A 20,628-nucleotide genomic window follows, 5' to 3' on the forward strand; every position below is an offset into this window, starting at 1 on the left:
AAGTAATCGCAGTTCACCAATCATAGTGCAGCACTTAAGTAACATGAAGGAAGCAGTCTTGTGCTGTCCAAATGTCATCCTACTGTAAAATATGGCAGTGGATCTTTGTTATGGGATTGTTTGGCATGCACAGAAGCTTAGGTGTTTGTTAAGGTCAGTTCAATTCAGTTTTACAGTGTATAGTTTTAAAGTAATCAGCAATCTCACCAGCAATCTCAACATATGAAAACATGGATTCATAACTATAATAATTGATATTCGCTCATATTCCCTGATATATCTTATACATTTTCATATACAAAAATGCTATGTCCATATTCCTCAGCATGTAATATTCCTTATATGTAGTATTTCAATTTACGTATTTTTGTAATCAATGGACAATGAACTTATCATGAAAATATTATTCTTCTTCTTATTTTTCTTCCTGGTTCACTGTTCTGAGCAACTGTAAGTCTTTTGCATGGTCTCAGAATTCTTCTGCGGAGCTCAGTAAGTTTTAATCCATAAATAATAGGGTTGAAAAGGGGTGGGATTATTAACAATTCCAAAGACATGAAATCGCGTAGACTCTGTGGGGTATCCTTTGATCCATATCGACTGTACATTGTGTCAAAAAGCACAGATATTGAAAAAATTGTTATGGTAAGTAAATGTGGTACACAGGTCTGCATAAACTTCAGCTTGTCTTCTCTAGAATTTCTACATGCAGTGATCAATTTCTTATATGAATAAAGGATAAAAATGGCATGTGCCATGAATGAAAGTATTACAATGAATCCAATTGCATTATTCAGTGTGGTAGGAAAACAAGAAAGCCGCACAATAGACCAGTTGTCACAGTACAGTTTGTCTATGTGAGACCCACATAAAGGCAACACTCCTGTCAAAGCGATCATAAGAACGGAGCAAAACAAAGGATGCAGCCAGCAAAATATTAGCAACGTAACAACAGCCTGGGTCGTCATTATAGAGTGATATTCTAATGGCCGACATATGGCTACAGTCCTGTCATATGCCATCGCTGTCAGTGTGGTAAAATCACACATAACGCTGGAATAAATCACAAATACTTGAAGTAGACATCCACTATATGGAATGTCACGTGAGTCACTGATTATGTCAAGCAGGAATTTTGGATAGAAACCTGAGGTTCCATATATTCCATTGATACACAAATTGCACAGGAAAATGTACATGGGCTCGTGAAGTGTCTTTTCATGAAGAACAGTGATAGCAAGACTAAGATTGAAAAATAACACCATAAAATATGCCAGAAGAGCCAGTGAAAAATATATATATTTGCTTTCCTTTGTTAAATTAAGTCCAGAAAGAGTGAATGTAGTGATGTTTGATGAAAAAGCCATTGCATGCAGTCTGTCACAAGTTGAGCCTGAAAAAAAAACAAAAAAAAAACGATTTCAGCTTATCCAAAGGCAAGGTGTCTGTCCCATTTCTGGGATTATGAAAGTTAGCAAATATTAACAATACATGGCAAATAGTGGTGTGACAAATTACTTGTGTGAAGTGCAAACACCATATATGCCAAACAATTTATCTATAAATCCTAAATGCCATTAAATTCTTCTATTAAAACATTTTAGCCACAGTTTATACTGTATCATTGTATCAAAATACGTATGGGCCATCAAGATCCAAGAACATGAAAACTAGGCTATATACAGTATGTGGCTTTCTTTGGTAGAATTTAAACATCTACAAACTCTACTGACACTCTCGGTCAGAGAGCCTCTTTAATCCTCTCTACTTGTTCAACACTAACAAGTTTTCAAGAGAAGTACCTTTTTTCTTGCAATTATATGTGTCCTTTTCTTCTTTTCCTGACTCTTGCTGACTGACTTCGGGCTACTGCTGAAAAGGTCTCTCTCTCGCAGTGTAAGGCGGGACTTAGAGTTTTAAAGTATCGTTATTCACGCTGAACGCCACTGAATGATAGCGCAACTTGAAATACATCTCCCATGACGCAGGCAATTGTCCATCTGAGAAGACAAAGCATGTTGAAGTTGAGTCCTGAAGATTTAACATTAATAATGTTAAACCAAACAACTTGTTGCATGCTTGCAATATAGGAATATTCTGAGTACAGTTTTAAATGCAAATGCGACAATATTATGGCACAGTACAGCCCTGCAATTAATATAGCCTGGTAATGCTCATAGAGAGTGCAAAATTATTTCCTGGATGGAATTGATTTTCCCATTTGTAGAAATGTTTTTCAAATTTGAAATAGCTTGAAAATTTGGAAATGTAGTACACCACAAACAAAACTTTTTAAATTAAGCTTAGAAACTTCACAACATTCTCATGGAAACACAGTACAACTCAACAACATAGATATTGCTTTACCTTCCACGTGCTCTTCATGTGTCAATACTGTGTAAGCAGACTATTTCTGACTGTTGAACATTCATATTTAAGCTTTAAAACAATGGGAGGAGCTTGTCTGCTTTCAAGGTATCATGTGATTTATTACCATATTCCACAACTGCTGTGGTAATAGGTTCCTTGGCACATTCCTAGCAACCAGTGTGTTGTGTGAGACCCCGTTGAGGATTAAGTAGTAATATCTGTGAATAACAGGGTTAAAAAATCAGCCTAATATTTATCCTTTAGACAATTCAGACATTGTATTCTTATGTGAGTAAATAAAATAACAAATGTGTATGTCCGGGTGGCACAGTGGTGCAGTGGGTAGCACTGTTGCTTCACAACAAGAATGTTGTGGGTTTGAATATTGGCTGAGGGCCCTTCTGTGTGGAGTTTGTATGTTCTCCCCCGTGTCTGTGTGGGTTTCCTCGCACAGTCCAAAGACATGCAGGAAGGCCAATTGGAGACTCTAAATTGCCTATAGGTGTGAGTGTGTGAGTGCGATAGACTGGCAGCCTGTCCAGGATGTATTCCTGCCTCTCACCCAATGCATGGTGGGATAGGCTCCCCCACGACCCTGCTCAGGATAAGCAGGTATAGATAATGGGTGGATGTGTATGTCCTCATTTTTTTAGCTTATGCTTCACAAATTAACTCAATTTTATAATTACTCCAAGGTAGAAAAAGTGTTATGAATATGTTTATGAAATGACAAATTCTAACACAAATTAAATTTAAAAAAAATTAATTAATTAATTAATTAATTAATTAATTAATTAATTTCTACTAATTGGAGGTTTCGAACCCCCGGTTCCATCTACTTCCCTCCCTTGCAGGACGCCCCCACCTTCCTGTTCACGGAGAGACACCACACATGTACGAGTTACCCCAACCCACCAATCTTAGGCAAGACAACTGCAGGAATTCCCCACACTCATGCGCAGTCACACTGCACACACTGATCTGCACGCTGGTTCCCCCCGCCTTATCTCGTTTTGGGGTGGGGGGTGGGGGTTCTCTGTCCCTCTCAGTCATCTAGGGCAGTCTGGGAAGGCTCCCAGGCATGCACGCTCAAGAGCAATGATTAATTTGCCGGATGCCTTAATCTAATGCATGCACAGATATTTTGAACATTGGAATGCACTATACTGTAAGTACAAACACATGAGTATGACCTCTGACCTCAAGTCTCCAGGAACTACATCATGCCTCTGCTCCACAATCAATGTGAATGGATAAAACATTTGCACCCACACGCAAGGGCCATGCAGCAGGGTAGCACAATAAGATTACGCACAATTTGTTTTTGCTGGCGTGAAAGTAGTCTTGTATATACGCTTCTCTGCATTCTCAAGAGGTTTCAGATAATCAAGCATGAGGCCAGCTAAAATACTTCCCTGTAATACTACTGAAAAATAAAATTTGCTTGTTATCATAAACCATATTTTTGGTTTGTCAAACATGGAAGAATAAATAATAGGTTGTGTAAATGACACACCATGTGCTTCCTTAAAAGACATCCTTATAACCACTGGCCATGTTCCAAGAAGTTGCATTTCACCACTCATAGTACAGCACTTAAGCGACATGAAGGAAGCAGTCTTGTGCTGTACAAACATCATCCTCATGTAAAACATGGCGGTGGATCATTGATGTTATGGGATTGTTTGGCATGTGCAAATCCTGGGGTATTTGTTAAGGTCAGTTGAATGAAGTACTGGACCATGAAATTTTGGCCAAAAACAAACTGACCGTGAAATTACTGTTTTGCAATGGCCAGCTCAGTCTCCAGACTTGAACTTGATCGCAAATTATATTTATAATCCCCCTTTTGATCACTAACGTCATAAAATTCTAGACAAGACCATTCAGCAATGTTACCCTTGGGTGCAGAAAGTGTTGAAAACATTTTACAAAAGACATTTTTTCTAGTAAAAACTATGAATATACTGCTTTGATCTCAAGTTTATTAATTGATTGTCAATATAAAGAGTATCTACCCGTGACTATTAATGATAATGAACTTTACTCCATTTGAAATTTACCAGTATATTTGTATGAAATCCATACTATCAATATTATGTCATTCATGAATAATTTTTTAATGTATATAGCCACTCTCATTCATACAGTTGCATGCTTGTATTTCAGAATGTATTTTTAAAATGTGCTGTTTTACAGTATATAGTTTTCCAAGTAATCAGTAATCTCACCAGCAATCTCGACATATGAAAACATTGATTCATAACTATAATAATTGATATTTGCTCATATTCCCTGACATATCTTATACATTTTCACATGCTATGACCATATTCCTTAGCATATAATATTGCTCAGCATGTAATATATCAATTTATGCATATCTGTAATCAATGAACAAATGAACTTATCATGAAAATATTATTTTTCTTCTTATTCTTCTTCTGGGTTCACTGTTCTGAGCAGCTGTAAGTCTTTTGCATGGTCTCGGGATTCTTCTGCGAAGCTCAGTAAGTTTTAATCCATAAATAATAGGGTTGAAAAGGGGTGGGATTATTAACAATTCCAAAGACATGAAATCGCGTAGACTCTGTGGGGTATCCTTTGATCCATATCGACTGTACATTGTGTCAAAAAGCACAGATATTGAAAAAATTGTTATGGTAACTAAATGTGGTACACAGGTCTGCATAAACTTCAGCTTGTCCTCTTTAGAATTTCTACATGCCGTGATCAATTTCTTATATGAATAAAGGATAAAAATGGCATGTGCCATGAATGAAAGTACTACAAGGAATCCAAGCACTTGATGTAGTGTGCTGGCAGGAACACAAGAAAGCCGCACAATAGACCAGTTGTCACAGTACAGTTTGTCTATGTGAGACCCACATAAAGACAACAAACTTGTCAAAGTGATCATAAGAACTGAACAAAACAAAGGATGCAGCCAGCAAAATATTAGCAACGTAACAACAGCCTGGGTCGTCATTATAGAGTGATATTCTAATGGCTGACATATGGCCACAGTCCTGTCATATGCCATTGCTGTCAGTGTGGTAAAATCACACATAACGCTGGAATAAATCACAAATACTTGAAGTAGACATCCACTATATGGAATGTCACGTGAGTCACTGATTATGTCAAGCAGGAATTTTGGGTAGAAACCTGAGGTTCCATATATTCCATTGATACACAAATTACACAGGAAAATGTACATGGGCTCATGAAGTGTCTTTTCATGGATAACAGTAATAGCAAGACTAAGATTGAAAAATAACACCATAAAATATGCCAGAAGAGCCATTGAAAAAAATATGTATTTGCTATCCTTCGTTAAATTAAGTCCAGAAAGAGTAAATGTAGTGATGTTTGATGAAAAAGCCATTGTGTACAGTCTGTCCCAAGTTGAGCCTGCAAAAACATGAAAACAATTTCAGCTTATCCAAAGGCAAGATGTCTGTCCCATTTCTGGGATTATGAAAGTTAGCAAATATTAACAATACATGGCAAATAGTGGTGTGATAAATTACTTGTGTGAAGTGCAAACAACATATGTGCCAAACAATTTATCTACAAGCCACAGTTTATACTGTATCATTGCATCAAGATACCTATGGGCAATCAAGATCCAAGCGTATAGGCTATTTAGTGTATGTGGCCCTCTTTGGTAGAATTTAAACATCCGCAACCTCTGCTGACAACTCTTCAATCCTCTGCACTTGTTCAACATTAACAAGTTTTCAAGCAAAGTATCATTTTTTTCTTTGAAATTATATCTGTCCCTCAATGAACAAATAAATTAAAAGACCATTTTAGGCCAATAATCCTTTTGAGCTGGTGCATTTTAACAATCATTATGATCATAGTGTAAAGATTCATTCAATTCATTCAAATGTTCAATTACAAAAAATAATGAACTTAATGTCAAAACGTATCTCGGCTGAAACTTTTTTTTTTTTTTTAAAAGATGGCCATTTTTTCAGTTTGATACACTAAAAAAGGGACAATATCAGTTAGTCTACACCGGGTAGACACTAAATTTTCTTGACTCTTGCTCACTGACTTCGGGCTACTGCTGAAAAGGTCTCTCTCTCGCAGTGTAAGGCGGGAATTAGAGTTTTAAAGTATCGTTATTCCCGCCTAACGCTACTGAATGATAGCGCCACTTGAAATACATCTCCCATGATGCAGGCAATTGTCAATCTGAGAAGACAAATCATGTTGAAGTTGAGTCCTGTAGATTTAACATTAGTAATGTTAAACCAAACAACTTGTTGCATGCGTGCAATATAGGAATATTCTGAGTACAGTTTTAAATGCAAATGCGACAATATTATGGCACAGTACAGCCCTGCAATTAATATAGCCTGGTAATGCTCATAGAGAGTGCAAAATTATTTCCTGGATGGAATTGATTTTCCCATTTGTAGAAATTTTTTTCAAATTTGAAATAGCTTGAAAATTTGGAAATGTAGTACACCACAAACAAAACTTTTTAAATTAAGCTTAGAAACTTCACAACATTCTCATGGAAACACAGTACAACTCAACAACATAGATATTGCTTTACCTTCCACATGCTCTTCATGTGTCAATACTGTGTAAGCAGACTATTTCTGACTGTTGATATTTCATATTTAAGCTTTGAAACAGTGGGAGGAGCTTGTCTGCTTTCAAGGTATCATGTGATTTATTACCATATTCCACAACTGCTGTGGCAATAGGTTCTTAGGCACATTCCTGGCAGCCAGTGTGTTGTCTGAGACCCCGTTGAGGGTTAGGTAGTGATATCTTTGAATAACATGGTTAAAAAAATATGCCTAATATTTAGCCTTTAGACAATTTGGACTTTGGATTTGGGGGGGGGGGGGGGGGATCTGCTCTGTCCCTCTCAGTCATCTAGGGCAGCCTGGGAAAGCTTGGCCCGCCGTGCCATCCCAAAGTAAAGCTAAATCAAAACAGAACCCCTGCCTCCAAAGAGCTTGTCACTTCTCGCCAAGGCTCTTCCAAGCAACCTCCCAGCCATGTTGAGGACTTGAACACCACCCCTCGCCCCCCCTTAGACAGGCGCCACTTGGAGCTACCCTAGTTCTGAACCATCTCACCCCATGATGCCATCACTGTTGTTTCCGCTGTCTGGTCCCGTACTGGCACTGCCCACTCCTACCTAGAAGAACAAGTCAGTGACTACAAGCAGATAGGGGTACATGTCACTGAGACACCCCCGAGTGAGGTTGTCCACGGCCACCACCTCCAACAGGTAGAAGGTGGAAAAGGGGGGGACAAGGGAGGCCCTTACCTCCAGGCTGGTCTTAACCGCCATGCATTGGTCACAATCCGCCCTCTACTTCCACACATCTGCACCCATCTCTGCCCAGTAAATCTCTGCTGCCAGATGCCATGTGCTTCCATCCAGGTCACCAACACCTACCACGTCAGACCATTCTCGACCGGATCTTGCACCTGACGGTAAAGGACCCTCCTTTGAATCCAGAACCTCTCCCACTCTCTCCAACACCGACCCTCCTCTGCTGGTGCTCCGCTACGGTCCACTCCTCACACCACAGCTGACCAACCAAAGTCCTCAGGTGGACATCCTACTACTGCAGAAACTCACAGTCCCTACTCGCCTTTGACTACCGTGGCATCTTCCCCATGAAACCCCATTCTCCTGCAACCCCATCCTCCTCTGGCAAACATGTCAACAGGTCAGCAATGGCACTGTGATCCCCTGGCTGATACGTAACCTCCACATCATAGCTCGCTAGCTGGGACACCCCCCGCTGGTCCTGAGCCCTCAGCCATTCTGTAGTTATAGGTATCAGGGGGGTTGTGGTCCGTAAAGCCTCATAAATAATCAGATACGCCTTGAACATAATCTTCTGCATAAACTGGCTGACATGCTGGTCACCTGTCGGCGCCCTGAGCCGACCAGAGGAGGATGGGTTTCCTCCTTGAGCCTGGTTCCTTCCAAGGTTTCTCCCCATCTGCCCAGGGAGTTTTTCCTTGCCACTGTTGCCTTAGGCTTGCTCCTGTGGGGGTTTAGGCTAGGGTTGTCTGTACAGCGTATTGCGACAACTGTTGTAAAATACGCTATACAAATAAAATTTGATTGATTGATTGATTGAACCTCTCAGTCATGGCCCACTTCAGCACCAGCAGCTCAAGCTTGAAGGTGCTGTTCCGGACCTTCTGCTCTTCTGGGTGCAGGCTCTGGCTGGCATAGACCATTGCCTTCTCTCACCTTTCCTGGACCTGCAGCGGACTCTTCTTACTGGCATGGAGGGGAAGACAGAAATCTGCACAAGCACTGAGGCAGTGAGCAGGGCTGCCTTCAACTCCTTGAAGGCCCAAAGACATGCAGATGTCTACCTCACCTTCTTCACTTGAACAGCATAGGTGGCAATTTAGCTAGTTACAGATAAGCTATATAATGACACTTAGCATACCGCGTTGCTATAATTTAAACCGTGTGCTAAATACATCAGCTAACTAACCCTTTCTAGATACGTCAGCTGCTCAGTTACATTACATTTGTTGGGTGTTGTGGAACCAAGTTGGGACCGGTGAAGTAACACACTGATCAGCACTTTCATATTGAAAAGGTTTTATTATGATGCGCAAAGAGAGACTCGCAATGGTGCCTCGACATGTGAAGGTTTAAGTATGTTGGTCAGAGGTGTGGTAATTGCCAAGCGTGAACGTTCCCAGGAAGGAATATACATTGCACCAAGACTTCCCGGGACGCCCATTTGGCCTGCTGCCAGTGACACTCCTTTGATCTACGGCTATTGTACATCCTTACAAAAAATGATTGAACTCTCTGTGTGGCCATCTGTCTCTAACAGTGGGAAGCAGTTGTAGAGTGTGTGTGTGTGTGTGTGAATGCGTATTGAGAATGAAGTTAAAACCCAAACTTAATCAGACTAAAAAATCAATGAGGGTTATAATAGATCTAACCTTAATTGTTCAAAACATCGCTTGCCATCGCTGAAAAGCTGAACCGATGTTAACTCGAGTCTTGTCTCTTGCTCAGTTCAATCCCTTTTCGATCATAATCTTTTCTTCGACAGTCTTTTTTAAATTGTTTTTCAAAAATCAGCATACACTGTCGCAGTCAAAGGCGAAACTGGTCATTTTGGCGGATTTTTCTCTGCCGTTCTTGTTTTGTTTTCTTGGCAACTAGCTAGCGATAGTACTATTTCTGCGTTATCCTTGCTCTGATAACGCTGTAGACTTGCAACATGATTGACAGGCTGAGAGCTGTCATACTTGGCCTCCTTGGAGAGAGCTGTCCTGATTGGTTGTTAAGATTCAGGCATGGTGAAATTTAGACTGGCTGATTTCAGAGCCTGGGACGGTCAGGGAGACCAGATTTTTTTCTTAGAGCTCATAAATTAATGATGTCAGAACTGTCAGAATGTGAAGGAAATTTTACCAAACATGAACAAAAGTGTTCTAAAAAAAACTTGCATACAGCACCTTTAAACAAGGAAAGTGTTTCAGGGAAAGTGTTAGCTATGTGAAACACAATATATGTATAAGGCTACCACTATTATTTTACAGTACTTTAAGGCTGTAAATACATGCAACACTAGTATCTGAGGCAATAATAATAATGTTTGTGTGAGCTTGACATGTGGACTGTAGTGTGAAAAGAAGCAGGGGCTTAACATAATGTTTCAGAAGATAATTTGTCTTCTCCCTCTCTCTTAAAACTTACTAGGCATTTTTTATTTATTTGGGGCACTATGGACAGACTTTCAGTATGTTTTATGTTATTACTCTGTGGCCTCTCTTCGCAAATGAGGAAAAAAACACGTAAAACTCTAGGGCACACAAGTACCTCCCATAGTTTTGAAGCCTATATATTAACCGTGAGCGGTCAGAAATATTGTGCTCATACAGAACTGAGGGACATGTGAAAGGTAATTCAATACTGCTTCCGTTGTTTAGGACGGTGCTCTTAGGAGATCAAGTTACGTTTCTTCACTGGTCTTGGAATGCTGTTTGTCAGGTTGCTCATATACCTGGGGTGGATGCACTCATATATTGCAGGTGCTCTGGATAAGAATTTCTTCTAAATGAAAGTAATGTAATTAAGTCCATAAGCCAAATGTCATAATATACCTCATATATATATATATATATATATACATGTCACAAAATAGTAACGGTAGTACAAAACTTAGTTCAGAGATATTTCACTTCGGTATAACATAAGTAATTCTGTGGAGCCTAACACATTGTACTTACATAGCATTTGCCTCCCCTGCTGGCCGTCAACGTTAACAGAATCGCTTTTCCTCACAGTTGTCAGGCTCCCTATTCATTCATTTTCGGGACAACCGGACAGTAAACTTCGGCAGAGCTATCAGGGACTGTGAGAACACACGTCGCTGTTTAGGCTCAAATTTTCGCTGTCAGAAATGGACTTGCGTCCGTAGCAACGGTAACCGGAAACAAAGTATCCCTACATTCGGTTTTGGTCGCCATCTTGTGAAATAGGCCTATGTTCACAAACTGCAAAATGTATAATAAGACTCGGACATCTCGTTTCAAGTTATAACAATAGAATTCAGTGATTCGGCACCCAGCCCCCTCGATCACAACCGCGATGCCCACAAATAGCCCCCAGTTCACACATCTATTCCAACTGTTTTGGTTCTTTTGACAGTTTGTATTTGCAATATAAATATCGACAGTTAGCTGAGCTGAGGTTACCTGAAGTTAACGGCTCAAACAGACAACAACATAAACATAAACAACATAAACACATCGTTGAAACAATTTTATCCGTTGATATGAACACTGTATGCATTTTATTTATGAGACAATGGACTCTTTGATTGAATTAAAATTTGAGTACTCTTTCTTTTTTATGTTTTCTTGTTTTATTTATTTTGTGCTAATGTCATAGAGTAGACAGGGATGCATGCAATATCTTTTTAACGTAAGTATTGCAATTATAGGGACAGGGGATATAGGGATTTGTGGGAAGATCCTCCCTTTCCAGTGCCGGTGCCACATTGTTTTCCAAAATTTAGCCTGTTTTGTTTTGTATACTTGACCGCAAGGTTATTATCATTAATGAAAACTGCAATTAAAACAAAATCAATGCATAATACTTTTAGTGAAACCTTTAGTGAAAGAAATTGCATATGTATACATAAATCATTCCAAAAAATATGTTAAATATTTGTGTTTATCTATCTTGTGCCCTTTTCTCACTGGTTTCAGCACTGATTTTCATGATGCTTAACATATTAAATTATTATCTTGTTGGAATAGGATGAAGTTAATAAATGAATATGAAATTTAAAAAGCCTAATAAAGTGTTAAAAGTGTTAAAAGCAATGATTAAGACTACCACAGAGCACAGGACTGAGCCTGTTGAGTGCTGACTAAAGGGACTTAATTATACCATTCTCATTACGGAAGCCATTAATGGCCTTTAGTTTATTATTGCATCATATCACCAGAGAATGAGGAGTGTTATCTGGGGCTAATTTGTGGGCAGTTTCTGAGTGGCCTAATGACCGAGACAAACATGTTTATTGCTACAAACGGACATCACACAAGGGACACTGCTGCACTGGGGCTTGTGTCTCTACAAAGGCACCTGCCAATTGTAAGTTAGGAAACTTACATGGCTTTAACCTTTTGAAGAATAGGTTTTTGGACTGTGTTTTTTAAATTAAATTTTCCCCCCAAAATTCTAAGTCAGTGTTATAGAACTATGAGTGTGTGAGTGAGTGGTGTGTGTGCCCTGCAATAGATCGACGGCCTGTCCCGGGTTTATTCCTTCCTCTCGCCCAATGCATGCTGGGATAGGCTCCAGCACCCTCCATGACCCTACCCAGGATAAGCGAGTATATATAACGAATGAATGGATGTTCTAGAACTCCATTGCTTTCAATTACCAGTAGTGATTGTTACATCAGCATTACAATATTCAGTTAACATTCCAATTACATATTTGTGATCTTACACCTTAAAGAGTTAATAGTACACAGTGCCCTCCAAAATGATACACACTCTTTATAGAGATGAGCAAAAAAGGCAACAACGCAAGTAATGAGTTGTAGTAGGGGAGAGCGAGGCAAAATTTAACACAGACATATTAGGTAGATGCGGTGAGCTTGAACAACGTATTTCAGGTTAAGCAAGCAGTCTAACTGCTGGTCCCCTCTCCAATGAAGGGCGGGAGAGTTAAATATTTATTTCTGGCCATATTGCCTGTCTGTTTCAGTTATATGCAAGTGAATTTTTTTCCCGGAAGTGCTTTTCAGCTACCATATTGTGTCTATGTCAAGGAATCCAAATGTATGTAATTGTAAACAGTCGTTTAGTGACTAACAAATCACATAGTTTAGATATAACTTACTAGCTTGCTGGGATTGCTAGCCAGGCACTCCACTTGCAAGGTTAAACTGAATGGGGTTGTTAGCCTGTTGTCAGTAGGCTATTAATTAACCATGAGTGGATTTGTTCAACTCAGACTGGATCTTCGTACATTTATTTGACTCAAATTTAACTTTAGGCAACATGGTGACATGACATAGACTGATAAAGCCATTTGGACAGACGTTAGACGGGAACCGGAGATTGATTTTCACCGACATAGGTAGGCCACGAAAAACATATAAATTGTCAGCAAGGTGAGGATTAATTGAAATATGCTAAATTTTCCAAGCCCAGCAGTCTAAACCGTTAACACCCTTGTTTGACATCTGTCACTACCAAACAGAAGTGCATCAACAGTTAAAACACCTCACTTATCTAACATGCAAAATATACAAATTTGATTTAATTCGGTAATTATTATCAAAGACATCAATTAATTAAATTGCCGAATTTGTTGATAGGCAGAGCAAAAAAATTTCTGTACTCAAAAGGGCACGTTTGCTGTCTCAGGGCAGGGGGGCATATGTTTAAACACATGTTGGTGTGCATCTGTTCACCTGCCTACCTCCGATGGCTTCCTGTTTCACTGAAGTATAAACATGTGGTAACACAAATGTAAAATGCCATCCACTGTGATGGACTGACAAACTGCCCAGGGTGTATTCCTGCCTCTCGCCTGATACCTGCTAGAATGTGATACTGAAATATAGCTCAGTATTTGTATTGTTCATTTTAGACATTTTAGTCTTTTTTGTTCATCTGTAACACCAGCGTAGTATACATTTTAGCAACAGAATACAGAGAGAATACAGAATAGAAAATTTCTTGCATCATCATCATCTTCAAACATAGCAAAATGTGCCTAGTTTGCCATAAATAACAAATAACTTGGGAGCCTAAAAGCAATGTTTATAAACCTTTATTCAGTGTCTGTTACGCAACGCTGTTAGGAAAGATCCTGCTTTTTAAAGCTTTTCTTATTTTTGTCATCCTGAGTCCATACATGATTGGGTTGAGAAGTTGAGGACATGTCAAAAAGTACACCGTAAAACCATTACGAACGTCTTGGGGAATATATTTCATGTCAAATCGATTTTGGACAATTTCATAAAAGCAGGAAACTGCAAAGTTCAGGAGTGATATTACTTGGGGAACGCATGTGTTTAAAGCTTTGGTCCGAGCTTCCTTGGGTGATTTATAACAGATTCTTAGAATTTTTGCATAGGAATATAAAATGAGGATCAAAGGGAGAGCTATACTCAGGAATGTGGTGAAAAGACCATAAATGTTGTTTACAATTGTGTCTATGCAAGAAAGTTTGACCAAAGAATAGTTGCCACAACACAATTTGTCTATGAAATTCCCACACAACGGTAACCTTAATTGAATGGACAGAGTAATTGTAAATTTGAAAAATGAAAAGACCCAAATGAACACAACTAATGAGGATACTTTGCAAGAACTCATCCTGCTGCTGTAATGTAGTGGATGACAGATGGACAAATACCTGTCATAAGCCATAACAGCAAAATTACACAATTCTATAGATCCATATGTGTGCAAGCAAAACACCTGCAAAACACAAAAAGCTCTGGAAATTTCATGACTGTCTGATAAAATATGTAATAATAGCATAGGAAACAAGGCAGTGCTTCCATACAATTCATTGATAAATAAATTGCCTATAATCACATACATGGGTTCATGTAGGCTCCTATCCACAAATATCAAGGAAATAAGAGTAACGTTTGCAAAAATAATTGTGAGATTCAGAAGAAGCACAAAGCTGAAATAAAAATATTTCATTTTTCCAAGATCCCCATAGGCTGCCAAAACGAAGAAGGTGACCTCAGATGAGTTCTCCATGGTCTTCAGTGCTTAATCACAGTCAGTTCTGTGTGAGGGAAGCGTATAGTTTATACGTTTTTGGAAAACAAAAAAAAAATCGATGTTACAGAGCAGCATTGTGTGTTTGCATGTGCATGTGTGAGTGCAAGGCATGTTCAGACAAGTAAGAACTGAGCTTTGTGTTTGATTACTTAGTATATATCTAGAAAGAAGGAAATATGAAGTTATCAAGCACAAGCAGTCTGCATTTCATTTTTGTTGTCATAAAGGAGGTATTTTAAGGGGGCCAGGGAGTAGTGCCATGGAGATGAATTGGCTTATTTACTCACACACACCAATTTCACCCCAATTCAGCAGATATGCCTTGGTGCTAGACTGCGCACCTATGCACCATACTGTACATCAGGTCCTGTAATTGGATGTGCTGTGTGTTAAGTGTCAGTGGTTTAGGGATTTAACCCTTGTACATGACAATCTCAGGTGATGGAACATAATATTGGTCTGAGGCGACCTGGTTCCACCTGTGGTAGATTCCGGATAGTCTTGCTGCTACCCATGGCAGCACTCAGAGGTTGTAAGATTTTCCACACACAGAAGTTTTAAGACTTGACCTTAGACCATAGAACGTGGACTGTTAGGACTTGTACCAGACGAGAGTTTTGTGTCAATGAGATGCAAATTTACATACCACAGTGTCCAGGATGTTGTCAAACTTCAGAAGAAATACATTGGCTTACCTGGGTCCTTTAACAGCTAAGCTGGGATCACAGTTTCTTGTGGGGCGGCAGACATTCTGGTTACAAAAAGAAAAGTTTAGACACGGTTTAAATCACAATTGTTTACTGCATCACAGCATCAATAGCTTGATCGCAAGCTAAATACCGGAAAACGGACATGCACAAACACAACCTTTAGCAGGACTAAGTCAATGCAACATAAAATAATTGAAACGTAAAATTCCTAACACAACACAAGACATACCAGCTCAGCATGGTGAATTGTTCTGATAAAAAAAAAATCAGGTAATTTTGTACAGAAATGACTGTGGCTGGCAGGAGACTGTTAACAGGTCTCCACAAATGTTTTTGTTGGGTTCCCTTAAATACCATTCTGGGAGAACCTCCCACTTTCATCTTCTGCTTTCCCAAATAAGGTCTGGCCAGAATGACACTGTAACTTTGTAACACCCTTCCACCACCCAGATACCCCTCTCCTGCAGGGACAGAGTTGCTGTGTTGTATAGAGCAGTTACCTACACCTCCAGGCACTGGAGCAGAACTCATTAAATTAAATAATCAACTCGACCAGATATACCCCATGATATCATTCCAAATATACAAACATACATTTATATATATATATATATATGGAATGATATCATGGGGTATATCTGGTCGAGCTGATTATTTAATTTAATGATTATTTAATTCAATTATTTTAAGTGCCCTCTAACAATATCTTAGCTTTTTTATAGCCCTGTAGCAACTAATAATGTAATAAACTACCAATAGTGTAATGACTCCCAATAATGTAATCCATTTCATTACATTACATTACATTATAGGCATTTAGCAGACGCTCTTATCCAGAGCGACTTACACAACTTTTTACATAGCATTTTACATTGTATCCATTTATACAGCTGGATATATACTGAAGCAATGCAGGTTAGTCACCTGCTCAGGGTACAACGGCAGTGTCCTTACCCGGGATTCGAACCTACGACCTTTCGGTTACAAGCGCAGTTCCTTACCCACTGTGCCACACTCCGTCCTGCATTTCAAATTTTTTATGTAATAAAAACTAATAATGTAATAAGTAGTAGTAGTGTACTTTATTGATCCCCTTTATTGATTGGCATGAGGGGGACCTACCCAATATTAGGTAGGTGGTTTTAACGTTGTGGCTGATCGGTGTATATATATATATAGACAGGCGACAGATTAAAGGAAAAACCTGAATAAATGAGTGGGGATACATAACGAATGCAGATGCTTCTATACTGGTGTACTACTGCATATACAATTAAGCAATTAATATCCTATCACGCTCTGTGGCATGTATAAAAATGCTGACCAGGCCCAGTTACCTCAAGACAGCTTCAATGCACCTTGGCATGGATTCTATGAGTCTCTGGAACTCTACTGGCGGATGGAACACCATTCTTCCAAAAGATATTCCCTCATTTGATGGTTTGGTGATGGTGGAGGAGAGCGCTGTTTAACACGTTGGTTCAAAATCTCCCAAAGACGTTCAATTGGGTTGAGCTCTGCTGACTGTGAAGGCCATAGCATGTGATTAACATCATTTTCATACTCATCAAACCTTTCGGTGACCCCTCGTGCTCTGTGGATGGGGGCATTGTCATCCTGGAAGAGACCACTCCCATACCGAAATACATGTTTCAATCAGAGTAACTTTGTATTGATTTGTAGTGACCCTTCCCTCTAAGAGGACAGGTGAACCCAAACGATGCCAAGAAAATCCCCCCCACAGCATAACAAACCCACCAGACCCTCTCATTGTAGGTGTCAAGCATCCAGGCCTGTACCGCTATCTTGGTGTATGCCACACATGCAAACGCCCACTTGTGTGAGAATATGGTGAAGGATGACTCATCTGACCATTCATCTGACCAAATTTATTAAAAATAAAAAACTGATATATCACATTTACCTAAGTATTCAGACCCTTTGCTATGACACTCAAAATTGAGCTTAGGTGCATCCTGTTTCCATTGATTATACTTGAGATGTTTCTAGAACTTGATTGGAGCCCACTGTGGAAAATTCAATTAATTGGACATGATTTGAAAAGGCACACACCTGTCTATATAAGGTCCCACAGTTGACAGTGCACGTCAGAGCAAAAACCAAGCCATGAAGTCGAAGGAATTCTCCGTAGACCTCAGAGACAGGATTGTGTCGAGGTACAGATCTGGGGAAGGGTACAAAAACATTTCTGCAGCATTGAATGTCCTGAAGAACACAGTGGCCTCCGTCATTCTTAAATGGAAGAAGCTTGGAACCACCAGGACTTTTACTAGAGCTGGCTACCCAGCCAAACTGAAGAACTGGGGGAGAAGGGCCTTGGTCAGGGAGGTGGCCAAGAAACGGATGGCCACTCTGATAGAGATCCAGTTTAAAAAAATTATACACTTTATAAAAACCTGTTTTCACTTTGTCATTATGGGGTATTGTGTGTAGATTGAGAATATGTGTTAAGAATTTGTATTGCCCCATCCCTATGTGTTAAAAATATGTATTGCTCCATCCCTATGTGTTAAGAACTTGCTTTGCTGCTGGATCTGTTCTGTGTGTACCCTTCTAGGGGGGTTTGGCTGCTGGCCTCCCGGCCTTATCCATGCTGGCTGCGTGGTTGGCGGGAGAGCTCCAGAACAGAGCCATACCACCAAACATAACTGTATTGCCTTTATTGTCAATAAAGTTCTACTTTGATGACAGTGGTCCTGACAGAACTCATTATACTCTACAGCAGATGAGTCCCTAGTGTTCTCCTTGCAAAGCTGTGAACAGGGACTGAAACAGGGGTGTGAATATTTATGGCACTTATTATTTTGTGGAATAAATGCATAATTTAAAAAAAGTATTATTTTGCTTGATTCCATTAAATCATAATTCAAATTGCATATTTTCCACATGTGAGGACTGAAATATAGCTTGGTATTTGTATGAGTCATTTTAGACATTTTATTCTTTATAGGTCATTTTTATCAAGAGTATTATACACACTGGCATAAATTTGAATGCACTTCAGGAATAAATTGATAAGCCTGCCCTCTGTTTTCCAAGAAAACCCTCCCTATTATGTATTTCTAATATTGGGACTTAAGTCTCCAAACAAAAATAAATATTAAGTAAATAAACAATGAATCATCAAAAAATAGATGACATGAGTAAGAATATATCTCTCTATACTCGATTTGTTCCTATTCTGAAAAAAAAAAACCAAAGCAAAACAATGTACTGACCACACAGAGAAGTTCTTGCATCATCAATCTTGAAACATGGGAAAATGTGTCTTTTTGTTTGTTTGTTTCAAATAACATATGACTTGGAAGCCTGAAAAATAATGTTTATAAACCTTTATTTTGTTTCAATTACTCAGTGCTGTTAGGAAAGAACCTTTTTTTAAAAGCATTCCTTATTTTTGTCAGCCTGACTCCATACATGACTGGATTAAGAATTTGAGGACAAGCAAATAAGTACACCATACAAACGTTACGAATAAGTTGGGGAACATATGTCAAGTCAAACTGGGTTTCCACCATTTCAAAGAAACCAGAAACCGAGAAGTACAGGAGTGATATTACTTGGGGAGTGCAAGTGTTTAAAGCTTTGACCTGAGCCTCTTTTGGTGATTTATAACAGATTCTTACAATGTTTACATAGGAAAATAAAATGGGGATCAAAGGGACAGCAACACTCAAAACTAAACTGAAAACTCCTAAAATGTTATTTAGAGATATGTTTTGGCAAGAAAGTCTGACCAAAGCATAGTTGGCACAATACAGTTTGTCTATGATATTCCCACACAATGGTAACTGTAATCGTAAGGACATAGGAATTACAAATTTGAAGAATGCAAAAGACCATGTGAACACAATTAATGAGTACATTTTGCAAGAATTCATCCTGCTGCTGTAATGTAATGGATGGCAGATGGACAAATACCTGTCATAAGCCATAACAGCTAAATTATACATTTCTGTTGTCCCATATGCGTGCAAGAAAAAACTCTGCACGTTACAGTAAGCTATGGCAATTTCATGAGTGTCTGCTAAAATATGTAATAACAGCACAGAAAAGAAGGTAGTGCTTCCATGCAATTCATTCATAAATAAACTACACAGAAACACGTACATGGGCTCATGTAGGCTCCTATCTACATATATCAAAGAGATAAGAATAATGTTTGCTAAACAAATAGTGATATACAAAAGAAGTAAACAGCTAAAATACAAATATTTAATTTGTCCATGATCCCCATAAGCTGCCAAAATGAAGAAAGTGACTTCAGTTGTGTTCCCCATCGTCTTCAGTGCTCAATCACAGTGTGTTCTGTAGGAGGGAGCTGTGCACAGTAATTTATACATTTTTGGAAAACACAGGAATAATATTGAATTTACGGAACATTATTTTGTGTGTGTGTTTGTGTGTGTAGCATGTGTGCATGCAAGGCACTTGCAGATGTGTAAGAACTGAGCTTTGTGTCCGATTACTTACTACAAATATCTGGAAAGAAGAAAATATGAAGCTATCATACAGAAACACAGTTCACATATAATGTGTATTTTCATAAAGGAATTATTTGGGGGGTGGGGGGGTGAGGTGTGTGTGCAGGGAAGCCCTTAGTCCAAGCACATCATAATCACAAGTCATGGGACATGACACTGGCCTTTACCTTGGAGGTCTGGGGACTTGGATCCAGATGGTCTTGACACTTGTTGCAACCTAAGTTTGTGCTCAGTGGTTGTCGGACTTGTTGCAAGGCATCGCAGAACCCAGAAGTCTTAAAATTTGTACCTGCCATGGAGCACAATTTCTTAGCACTTGTAGCGGACCAGAGTTGTGCCACGAGACGTCATTTACACACCACAGTGTCCGGGACACCGTCACACTTCTGAACATATGCAGTTCCTCTATTGGGTTCTTTCACAGCTAAGCTAGGACCACAGTTTCTCATGGGGCTGCTGACATTCTGGATTCAAAAAGAGCGGTTTAGACACGGATAAATCACACTGATTTACTGAATTGAAGCACCGATAGATTGACAGCTAGCACTGTAAAGGAAAACGGGCATGCGCAAACACAACATTAAGCAAGCATTAAATCAATGCAACGTGCTATGTAAATAAGTCAGTGCAAAACAAATCTAATTCCTAATATAGCACAAAACATACCAGGTGAGCATCCGGAATGGTTCTGATGAAAAATAAACAGGTATTTCTGCACAGAGATGACATGGTTGCCAGGAGAC

The 20,628-nt window shown here is 39.2% G+C and overlaps 4 protein-coding genes across 5 annotated transcripts; all 4 read right to left on the bottom strand.

The window, feature by feature from the left end:
• Window positions 1-382: 382 nt before the first annotated feature.
• On the bottom strand, window positions 383-2,020 carry LOC135263939 (olfactory receptor 4B13-like). Its single transcript, XM_064352441.1, has 2 exons — window positions 1,803-2,020; window positions 383-1,393 (listed from the first exon to the last, which is right to left on the bottom strand). The coding sequence occupies exon 2, from the start codon at window positions 1,365-1,367 to the stop codon at window positions 393-395; it is 975 nt and encodes a 324-aa protein (XP_064208511.1). The 5' UTR covers window positions 1,368-1,393; window positions 1,803-2,020; the 3' UTR covers window positions 383-392.
• Window positions 2,021-4,341: 2,321 nt separating this feature from the next.
• LOC135263941 (olfactory receptor 4E1-like) lies at window positions 4,342-10,511 on the bottom strand. 2 transcript variants are annotated; one of them, XM_064352445.1, is made up of 3 exons: window positions 7,673-10,511; window positions 7,479-7,540; window positions 4,342-5,784 (listed from the first exon to the last, which is right to left on the bottom strand). In XM_064352445.1, the coding sequence occupies exons 2-3, from the start codon at window positions 7,489-7,491 to the stop codon at window positions 4,781-4,783; spliced, it is 1,017 nt and encodes a 338-aa protein (XP_064208515.1). In that variant the 5' UTR covers window positions 7,492-7,540; window positions 7,673-10,511; the 3' UTR covers window positions 4,342-4,780. The 2 variants fall into 2 exon arrangements, with proteins under 2 accessions (XP_064208515.1, XP_064208514.1); XM_064352444.1 differs by having other exon boundaries at window positions 7,479-10,511.
• Window positions 10,512-13,683: 3,172 nt separating this feature from the next.
• Window positions 13,684-14,663, bottom strand: LOC135262424 (olfactory receptor 2K2-like). The gene has a single exon (XM_064349444.1). It carries the CDS (start codon window positions 14,644-14,646, stop codon window positions 13,714-13,716), a length of 933 nt encoding a protein of 310 aa, XP_064205514.1. The 5' UTR covers window positions 14,647-14,663; the 3' UTR covers window positions 13,684-13,713.
• Window positions 14,664-18,729: 4,066 nt separating this feature from the next.
• LOC135262425 (olfactory receptor 4B13-like) lies at window positions 18,730-20,617 on the bottom strand. Its single transcript, XM_064349445.1, has 3 exons — window positions 20,552-20,617; window positions 20,053-20,174; window positions 18,730-19,709 (listed from the first exon to the last, which is right to left on the bottom strand). The coding sequence occupies exon 3, from the start codon at window positions 19,679-19,681 to the stop codon at window positions 18,749-18,751; it is 933 nt and encodes a 310-aa protein (XP_064205515.1). The 5' UTR covers window positions 19,682-19,709; window positions 20,053-20,174; window positions 20,552-20,617; the 3' UTR covers window positions 18,730-18,748.
• Window positions 20,618-20,628: the final 11 nt, after the last annotated feature.

Source organism: Anguilla rostrata, chromosome 9, assembly GCF_018555375.3.
Source record: "Anguilla rostrata isolate EN2019 chromosome 9, ASM1855537v3, whole genome shotgun sequence".
NCBI classification, from domain to species: Eukaryota; Metazoa; Chordata; class Actinopteri; order Anguilliformes; family Anguillidae; genus Anguilla; species Anguilla rostrata.